At 38.3% G+C, this 11612-nt stretch overlaps 1 protein-coding gene across 1 annotated transcript; it reads right to left on the bottom strand.

Annotated features, from left to right (window-relative positions):
* Positions 1 to 6551: 6551 nt before the first annotated feature.
* On the bottom strand, positions 6552 to 10646 carry LOC138334033 (uncharacterized). The gene has a single exon (XM_069282751.1). It carries the CDS (start codon positions 10644 to 10646, stop codon positions 6552 to 6554), a length of 4095 nt encoding a protein of 1364 aa, XP_069138852.1.
* Positions 10647 to 11612: the final 966 nt, after the last annotated feature.

Raw genomic sequence — 11612 nt, 5'->3', positions numbered from 1 at the left:
GGAATATGGTACTACTGTATGGAGTATATATACAAGACAAAGTATTGTACAGTAACATGGAATATGGTAGTACTGTATGGAGTATATATACAAGACAAAGTATTGTACAGTAACATGGAATATGGTACTACTGTATGGAGTATATATACAAGACAAAGTATTGTACAGTAACATGGAATATGGTACTACTGTATGGAGTATATATACAAGACAAAGTATTGTACAGTAACATGGAATATGGTAAGTACTGTATGGAGTATATATACAAGACAAAGTATTGTACAGTAACATGGAATATGGTACTACTGTATGGAGTATATATACAAGACAAAGTATTGTACAGTAACATGGAATATGGTACTACTGTATGGAGTATATATACAAGACAAAGTATTGTACAGTAACATGGAATATGGTACTACTGTATGGAGTATATATACAAGACAAAGTATTGTACAGTAACATGGAATATGGTACTACTGTATGGAGTATATATACAAGACAAAGTATGTACAGTAACATGGAATATGGTACTACTGTATGGAGTATATATACAAGAAAAGTATTGTACAGTAACATGGAATATGGTACTACTGTATGGAGTATATATACAAGACAAAGTATTGTACAGTAACATGGAATATGGTACTACTGTATGGAGTATATATACAAGACAAAGTATTGTACAGTAACATGGAATATGGTACTACTGTATGGGAGTATATATACAAGACAAAGTATTGTACAGTAACATGGAATATGGTACTACTGTATGGAGTATATATACAAGACAAAGTATTGTACAGTAACATGGAATATGGTACTACTGTATGGAGTATATATACAAGACAAAGTATTGTACAGTAACATGGAATATGGTACTACTGTATGGAGTATATATACAAGACAAAGTATTGTACAGTAACATGGAATATGGTAGTACTGTATGGAGTATATATACAAGACAAAGTATTGTACAGTAACATGGAATATGGTACTACTGTATGGAGTATATATACAAGACAAAGTATTGTACAGTAACATGGAATATGGTACTACTGTATGGAGTATATATACAAGACAAAGTATTGTACAGTAACATGGAATATGGTACTACTGTATGGAGTATATATACAAGACAAAGTATTGTACAGTAACATGGAATATGGTACTACTGTATGGAGTATATATACAAGACAAAGTATTGTACAGTAACATGGAATATGGTACTACTGTATGGAGTAAATATATACAAGACAAAGTATTGTACAGTAACATGGAATATGGTACTACTGTATGGAGTATATAACAAGACAAAGTATTGTACAGTAACATGGAATATGGTACTACTGTATGGAGTATATATACAAGACAAAGTATTGTACAGTAACATGGAATATGGTACTACTGTATGGAGTATATATACAAGACAAAGTATTGTACAGTAACATGGAATATGGTACTACTGTATGGAGTATATATACAAGACAAAGTATTGTACAGTAACATGGAATATGGTACTACTGTATGGAGTATATATACAAGACAAAGTATTGTACAGTAACATGGAATATGGTACTACTGTATGGAGTATATATACAAGACAAAGTATTGTACAGTAACATGGAATATGGTACTACTGTATGGAGTATATATACAAGACAAAGTATTGTACAGTAACATGGAATATGGTAGTACTGTATGGAGTATATATACAAGACAAAGTATTGTACAGTAACATGGAATATGGTACTACTGTATGGAGTATATATACAAGACAAAGTATTGTACAGTAACATGGAATATGGTACTACTGTATGGAGTATATATACAAGACAAAGTATTGTACAGTAACATGGAATATGGTACTACTGTATGGACAGTAACATGGAATATGGTACTACTGTATGGAGTATATATACAAGACAAAGTATTGTACAGTAACATGGAATATGGTACTACTGTATGGAGTATATATACAAGACAAAGTATTGTACAGTAACATGGAATATGGTACTACTGTATGGACAGTAACATGGAATATGGTACTACTGTATGGAGTATATATACAAGACAAAGTATTGTACAGTAACATGGAATATGGTACTACTGTATGGAGTATATATACAAGACAAAGTATTGTACAGTAACATGGAATATGGTACTACTGTATGGAGTATATATACAAGACAAAGTATTGTACAGTAACATGGAATATGGTAGTACTGTATGGAGTATATATACAAGACAAAGTATTGTACAGTAACATGGAATATGGTACTACTGTATGGAGTATATATACAAGACAAAGTATTGTACAGTAACATGGAATATGGTACTACTGTATGGAGTATATATACAAGACAAAGTATTGTACAGTAACATGGAATATGGTACTACTGTATGGACAGTAACATGGAATATGGTACTACACAATTTGTATGGATGAGTATATATATAACAAGACAAAGTATTGTACAGTAACATGGAATATGGTACAGTACTGTATGGAGTATATATACAAGACAAAGTATTGTACAGTAACATGGAATATGGTACTACTGTATGGAGTATATATACAAGACAAAGTATTGTACAGTAACATGGAATATGGTAGTACTGTATGGAGTATATATACAAGACAAAGTATTGTACAGTAACATGGAATATGGTACTACTGTATGGACAGTAACATGGAATATGGTACTACCGTATGGAGTATATATACAAGACAAAGTATTGTACAGTAACATGGAATATGGTACTACTGTATGGAGTATATATATACAAGACAAAGTATTGTACAGTAACATGGAATATGGTATACTGTATGGAGTATATATACAAGACAAAGTATTGTACAGTAACATGGAATATGGTAGTACTGTATGGAGTATATATACAAGACAAAGTATTGTACAGTAACATGGAATATGGTACTACTGTATGGGGTATATATACAAGACAAAGTATTGTACAGTAACATGGAATATGGTACTACTGTATGGAGTATATATACAAGACAAAGTATTGTACAGTAACATGGAATATGGTACAATATACTGTATGGAGTATATATACAAGACAAAGTATTGTACAGTAACATGGAATATGGTACTACTGTATGGAGTATATATACAAGACAAAGTATTGTACAGTAACATGGAATATGGTACTACTGTATGGAGTATATATACAAGACAAAGTATTGTACAGTAACATGGAATATGGTACTACTGTATGGAGTATATATACATATATGGACAAACAAGTATTGTACAGTAACATGGAATATGGTACTACTGTATGGAGTATATATACAAGACAAAGTATTATACAGTAACATGGAATATGGTACTACTTGTATGGAGTATATATACAAGACAAAGTATTGTACAGTAACATGGAATATGGTACTACTGTATGGAGTATATATACAAGACAAAGTATTGTACAGTAACATGGAATATGGTACTACTGTATGGAGTATATACAAGACAAAGTATTGTACAGTAACATGGAATATGGTACTACTGTATGGACAGTAACATGGAATATGGTACTACTGTATGGAGTATATATACAAGACAAAGTATTGTACAGTAACATGGAATATGGTACTACTGTATGGAGTATATATACAAGACAAAGTATTGTACAGTAACATGGAATATGGTACTACTGTATGGAGTATATATACAAGACAAAGTATTGTACAGTAACATGGAATATGGTACTACTGTATGGAGTATATATACAAGACAAAGTATTGTACAGTAACATGGAATATGGTACTACTGTATGGAGTATATATACAAGACAAAGTATTGTACAGTAACATGGAATATGGTACTACTGTATGGAGTATATATACAAGACAAAGTATTGTACAGTAACATGGAATATGGTACTACTGTATGGAGTATATATACAAGACAAAGTATTGTACAGTAACATGGAATATGGTACTACTGTATGGAGTATATATACAAGACAAAGTATTGTACAGTAACATGGAATATGGTACTACCGTATGGTTAACAAGTAACATGGAATATGGTACTACTGTATGGAGTATATATACAAGACAAAGTATTGTACAGTAACATGGAATATGGTACTACTGTATGGAGTATATATACAAGACAAAGTATTGTACAGTAACATGGAATATGGTACTACTGTATGGAGTATATATACAAGTAACATACATGGAATATGGTACACTATTAACAGATGGTACTACTGTATGGTATATATACAAGACAAAGTATTGTACAGTAACATGGAATATGGTACTACTGTATGGAGTATATATACAAGACAAAGTATTGTACAGTAACATGGAATATGGTACTACTGTATGGAGTATATATACAAGACAAAGTATTGTACAGTAACATGGAATATGGTACTACTGTATGGAGTATATATACAAGACAAAGTATTGTACAGTAACATGGAATATGGTACTACTGTATGGAGTATATATACAAGACAAAGTATTGTACAGTAACATGGAATATGGTACTACTGTATGGAGTATATATGACAAAGTATTGTACAGTAACATGGAATATGGTATACTGTATGGAGTATATATACAAGACAAAGTATTGTACAGTAACATGGAATATGGTACTACTGTATGGACAGTAACATGGAATATGGTACTACTATATGGGGTATATATACAAGACAAAGTATTGTACAGTAACATGGAATATGGTAGTACTGTATGGAGTATATATACAAGACAAAGTATTGTACAGTAACATGGAATATGGTACTACTGTATGGACAGTAACATGGAATATGGTACTACTGTATGGAGTATATATACAAGACAAAGTATTGTACAGTAACATGGAATATGGTACTACTGTATGGAGTATATATACAAGACAAAGTATTGTACAGTAACATGGAATATGGTACTACTGTATGGAGTATATATACAAGACAAAGTATTGTACAGTAACATGGAATATGGTACTACTGTATGGAGTATATATACAAGACAAAGTATTGTACAGTAACATGGAATATGGTACTACTGTATGGAGTATATATACAAGACAAAGTATTGTACAGTAACATGGAATATGGTAGTACTGTATGGAGTATATATACAAGACAAAGTATTGTACAGTAACATGGAATATGGTACTACCGTATGGACAGTAACATGGAATATGGTACTACTGTATTGGAGTATATATACAAGACAAAGTATTGTACAGTAACATGGAATATGGTAACTACGTATGGAGTATATATACAAGTCAAAGTATTGTACAGTAACATGGAATATGGTACTACCGTATGGAGTATATATACAAGATAAAGTATTGTACAGTAACATGGAATATGGTACTACTGTATGGAGTATATATACAAGACAAAGTATTGTACAGTAACATGGAATATGGTACTACTGTATGGAGTATATATACAAGACAAAGTATTGTACAGTAACATGGAATATGGTACTACTGTATGGACAGTAACATGGAATATGGTACTACTGTATGGAGTATATATAGAAGACAAAGTATTGTACAGTAACTTGGAATATGGTACTACTGTATGGAGTATATATACAAGACAAAGTATTGTACTGTAACATGGAATATGGTAGTACTGTATGGAGTATATATACAAGACAAAGTATTGTACAGTAACATTGAATATGGTAGTACTGTATGGAGTATATACAAGACAAAGTATTATACAGTAACATGGAATATGTGTAACGGGATGAGCGATTGTCGGTTTCCAAAGAACAATAGACACAGGCTTTTTACAATATATACAAATTTATATACAAAACCATTGAAATGAATATAGACATAGTAGACAGAAGTATATCGGTCTCACTCACTTGCACACCTTACAAAAATATATTGAAAGAAATAGACATAATTTATACAATAATACAACTAAACATAACAAGGATGGACTGTGTTCCCCAACTGTTCTATATTAGAAAGACGTTTATAAGAGTAGGCTGTGTTCCACTCAGTTCATATATACATGTACTCTGTACCACTAATCGCACGGCACAGTTGAGCGGGCTGAAGTCCACCCAATAGGCATATTTCACAGTTCTGTACCACCATAATGCTCGTCGATATCCAGCATCAGCATCCCGAACTGTCTCACATTGACCACTGCTGCATAGTATGGGTTGCTACATTATCAGTCACCACATACAGGTCAAGGTGACCCGTCACTCTATAGGACGGCCTTTCTCATCACACGTACGTACCCGGTTGAAGAACGCAAGCTGTTTTCTGCGTATGCGCTACCATATATGTAACCCGAGATTATATATGTTGACACGTCTTAATGGCTGTCGTTCTGCATGCGCACACGTCCCTTACGGATGTCGGTTATAAGTTTAGTAAAGTTTAGCGCGCAAAATATAAATTTTCTTTAGTGATATGTAACATACGCCCCCATCGGAAAAATAAAATTCGAAGAATTTTATTTCCAACTACATATCACAGCCAAAAGTACAAAATGTTCCACTGATAATCCACATCGCCCTAAAGTCTGCTCAGAAAATCCGCTCCTACATTGTCTTTCCCACGAATGGCGCGAATCGTGAAACGATAGGGTTGAAGAATCAAAGCCCACCTCATCAATCTGGCGTTGGTCCCTTTGAGCTTATTCAAATACACCAACGGTTGATGGTCGGTCTCCAGAATGAATGAACGTCCATACAAGTACCGTTCAAATTTGGTGATTCCCCAAATTACTGCAAGACATTCCTTTTCGATGACCGCGTAAGCTCTCTCTGATGTTTTGAGCTTTCTACTAGCGAACGCAACTGGTAAAGGATTTCCGTCTTCCTCCTGCAACAAAATGGCTCCAAGTCCCTTGTCTGAAGCATCTGTTCGCAATATAAATTCAGCCTCGAGGTCCACGAGTTTCAAAATAGGCTTGCTGGCTAACCGTTTTTTGAGCGTTTCGAATGCTGCCTCTTGCGGCAATTCCCAAACCACCTTGTTCGGCTGCCCCTTCCTCGTTAGATCAGTTAACGGCACGGAAATAGCTGCAAAGTTTGCAATGAATTTCCTATACAATCCAGCTAATCCGAGGAATGCACGAACTTGTGTTTTAGTCTCTGGGCGAGGTGCTTCCAGAATGGCCTTGACCTTTTCTGGATTAGGGAGCAATCTCTCATTTTCGACCATGTGTCCCAACCATTCCAAACTCTTGTACCCGATGGCACACTTTGACGGTCTAGCGGATATGGACGCATTCCTGAGCCTAACAAAGAGTTCGCGAAGGATGTCAATGTGTTGTTCCCATGTTTGCGTATATATGAGGATGTCATCAATAATAAAACTTTCAATGTTCGACATCCCATGCAGTAGCTTCCTCATCAACCGACAGAATGTTGCTGGGGCATTTACTAGCCCGAACGGCATCACATTGAATTGGAAAAGACCCACTGGGGTCGTAAATGCAGTTTTGCGCTTGGAACACTCCGCCATTGGTACTTGCCAGTACCCTTTACTCAGGTCGAGCCGCGAGAAGTACTGATGTCCTGCTAGTCTCGAGAATATATCCTCAGCATTCGGCATCGGTTCTGCATCAAACACGGTTACTCGATTTAACTGGCGAAAGTCTATACAGAAGCGATTTGTTCCGTCTTTCTTCCTGACGATAACAACCGGGGAAGCAAATGGTGAATCGGAAGGTTCGATAACACCCATCTTTAACATCTTGTCCACCTCCTCCCTTATAGTGGCTTTCATCTGAAATGGTAAAGTGTGACTTTTGACTCTAACCGGGTCGTTTGTTGTCAAGTTGATATCATGTTCTACCAGCGTAGTCTTTCCATGTACACCTGTAAGTACATCCGCGAATTCAGAGAGTAATTCGTTCACGTCCTGTTGCTGTTCAAGTTCCAACTCGTCTGATACATCAACATCTTTAACAGTCTCCGTCCCTACAGATGTTGGTAAAGTCACAATATTGCTTGGAGAAAAATCATCTTCTTCATCATTATCGGCGTCACGAACGATTGATGCGCATACTACCGATAAAGCTCCTGAATCCCTCTCCATCACCAGGCTCCCGCTGTCAGTTCTATCAACATAGAGACGCAACATATTGGCATGGAGCGTCTTGACTTTCCCATCCACATTGACGGCGTAATCCATTGATCCTTTCCTCTCCGTTATAACGAAAGGACCTCTCCACTGCATCAAGAGCTTGTTACGTTTAGTGGAAAGTAGAACCAGAACCCTCTGACCAGACTCCATCGTACGCACCTTGGCCTTCCGGTTATAATACTTTGCTTGTCTAACTTTGGCTGACGAAAGCTGCTCTTGTGCAAGCTTGCATGTCTCCTCCAACCGTTCCCTTAAATCAACAACGTATTGGTAAGTTGTTTTGACGTCATCGTCGGCAACATCTTTGGTCCAGAGCTCTCGAAGGATCATCATCGGTCCCCTTACAGTTCTCCCATACAGCAACTCGAATGGCGAAAACCCCAGACTCTCTTGCGGTACCTCTCGATACGCGAAAAGAAGGGAGTTGATGTATTTGTCCCAATCCTTCGGTCTCTCGGCGCACGTTCGCTTCAGCATTTGTTTTAGGGTGCCGTTGAAGCGTTCTACCAACCCATTACACATAGGATGGTATGGTGTAGTGGTAAGGCGTCTGATAGATAACAACCGACTAACCTCTTTTATAAGATCGGATGTAAACTGGCTGCCCTGATCGGTAAGCACTTCCCTAGGGATGCCAACTCTGCTATAAATGTCAACGAGTGCTTCAGCTACGCGTTCTGTTTCGATTCCTGGTAAAGCGACCGACTCTGGATATTGCGTCGCGTAATCAACCACTGTTAAAATGAATCGATTCCCTCTCGCAGTTGCTGGCTGCAAAGGACTGACAAGATCAATCGCTACGCGTTTAAATGGAGTGTCTATTAAAGGCATTCTCCCAAGCGGCACTTTAGCAACACGTCCTTTGGGAAAAGTTCGTTGGCAGACGTCGCACGATCTACAGAATCTAGTTACATCTGCGTTGACCCCAGGCCAGTAGAATTCCATCATAATCCTGTCCAACGTGCGCTTCGCCCCCAGATGTCCTGACATAATCGTATCATGCGCTAGTTTCATCACTGTTCCGCGATACTTCTTGGGTACAACCAACTGATTGTATGTCCTCCCATTACCTATACACGGGCTACTGAATTTCCTGTATACAATACCCCGGCGAAGAAAAAACCGTGATGTCCCTCCATCCTGTCTTTCCTTGACATCTCCCTTTATGACCAGTTCTCTGATATGCGTTAAAGAATCGTCCTCCTGTTGGGCGTTCTTAATATCCTCTGGCAGAACTTCTCCAAGTGCTTCAGGCACTTTCAGTGGTTTATAAGGTTTTCCTTCCTCGCGCTTTTGAGCCCTCGTCTGCTCTGCATTCACAGAACTTCGCCCACGGTTCCACAAATAATTAGGCTCCCCTGGAAGTCTAGCACCTTCAATGTTCCCTACAATCAGATCGTAAACGGGGGTTTCCATACACCACGCTATCACCGATCCCTCGTAGTAAGGTGTGTCAATCTCGACCATGGCAATGGGTACTTGGAGAGTACTTCCATCAGCCAACGTACATGTTCGTGATTCTCCCGTCATCTGGTCAGGTCTCGCAAGACTGCGCTTAAGCACTACACCGCCACAACCGGTATCACGCAACACCGTGACAAGCTGGTTACCAACCAGTCCTTCTACCACCGGCATTGTGGACGGTTTGCAAGAAACGTCACAGGAAACCGAAATGTCCTTATCTTGGCTATCTGCCCTTACCAGAATGTATGACTGCCGCTTTTTCGTTAAACTCTCTCTTACGAGAGCAACGCGATTTCCGGATTTCTTTTTAGAACATCTATTAGCGAGATGATCAGTTGAATTGCACACATAACAATGCCTAACTGACGCCCTATCACCAGATTTCTCCTTGGAGTTCGATACTGCCGAAGATGAACTACTATCCTCACGTTTCTTTCCTTGTCCATAAAAGTCTTTATTTCCACTACCCTTAGGCCTAACAAGATTGGACGGATTGCCCCTCGCTTCCGCATACTGATCGGCAAGCTGTGACATAGCTGACAACGAGGTTGGTGTGCGTTCCTTCAACGATTGGTCAACCGGCAACCGCGAAAACACATCAAGAGCGCGTCCTTTGAGAAGCACGCTAAGGTTTGAAGCCCAACTAGTCGCTTTGTCCCATTTTTGAGTTGTTGCGAATCTCTCGAATCGCTGTAAATATGAGTCCATACTATCTCTCTCATCATCGAACGATGGAAGTTTAGGCCCCCATGTACTCGGTAACGACTGACTCAAACTATCTGTACGAACCAACTGTTTCTCTTGTAGACTCAATAACTCACACTTACGTAAATGTTCTTGTATTGCCCTTTCCTCGCGTTCTTTCTCCAGTTGTCTATTCTCCTTTAACACCAACAGTTCATGCGCTCGCTCTGCCTCTGCTCGGGCTTCCTCACGCTCGTGTTGTCTCTGATCGCGTTCCCGCGCCTGCTCGTCCCGTACAAACTCCGCGAGTGATGTACCTTTCAAACCCATATCCGTCCCTATATCTATTAACTCTTTAAGGGTAGTCATGATGACAAAGATTAAAGCAATAGGGAAAATATAGCCAATCAACAAGTGACTAAGTTCTCAAGAAAACCAAACAATGACACATCCCACCGCTGCCACCAAAAATTGTACCGGGATGAGCGATTGTCGGTTTCCAAAGAACAATAGACACAGGCTTTTTACAATATATACAAATTTATATACAAAACCATTGAAATGAATATAGACATAGTAGACAGAAGTATATCGGTCTCACTCACTTGCACACATTACAAAAATATATTGAAAGAAATAGACATAATTTATACAACAAGAGGCCCAGAGGGCCTGTATCGCTCACCTGGTTTGTAATGCCAAGTAATGTTCTGAATACAGGTTCATTGTTTCTTTTCTGAAGGAATTTTAATATTAACCTCTAAAACCCCTATTGGGCCCCACCCCTCCCGCCCCCAGGGGGTCAGAGCCAAAATTTATACAAGTTCTGTTCCCCTTCCCCCAAGGATGTTTATGGCCAAATTTGGTCACAATCCAAGCAAAACTCTAGGACAAGAAGTGATTTATAGGATTTACCTCTATTTCCCCTATTGGGCCCCACCCGTCCTGCCCTCAGGGGGCCAGAGTCAAAATTTATACAAGTTCTGTTCCCCTTCCCCCAAGGATGTTTGTGGCCAAATTTGGTTACAATCCATGCAGAACTCTATGACTAGTAGCGATTTAAAGGATTTACCTCTATTTCCCCTATTGGGCCCCGCCCCTCCTGCCCCCGGGGGATCAGAGCCAAAATTTATACAAGTTCTGTTCCCCTTACCCCAAGGATGTTTGTGGCCAAATTTGGTTACAATTCATGTAGAGCTCTAGGACAAGTAGAGATATAAAGGATTAACCTCTAAATCCCCTATTGGGCCCCACCCCTCCCGCCCCCAGGGGGTCAGAGCCAAAATTTAAACAAGGTCTGTTCCCCTTCCCCAAAGGATGTTTGTGGCCAAATTT

This window comes from Argopecten irradians, chromosome 10 (assembly GCF_041381155.1).
Source record: "Argopecten irradians isolate NY chromosome 10, Ai_NY, whole genome shotgun sequence".
Taxonomy (NCBI): domain Eukaryota; kingdom Metazoa; phylum Mollusca; class Bivalvia; order Pectinida; family Pectinidae; genus Argopecten; species Argopecten irradians.
The sequence above is the reverse complement of the archived record's forward strand: the minus strand, read 5'-3'. Positions and strand labels throughout refer to the sequence as shown.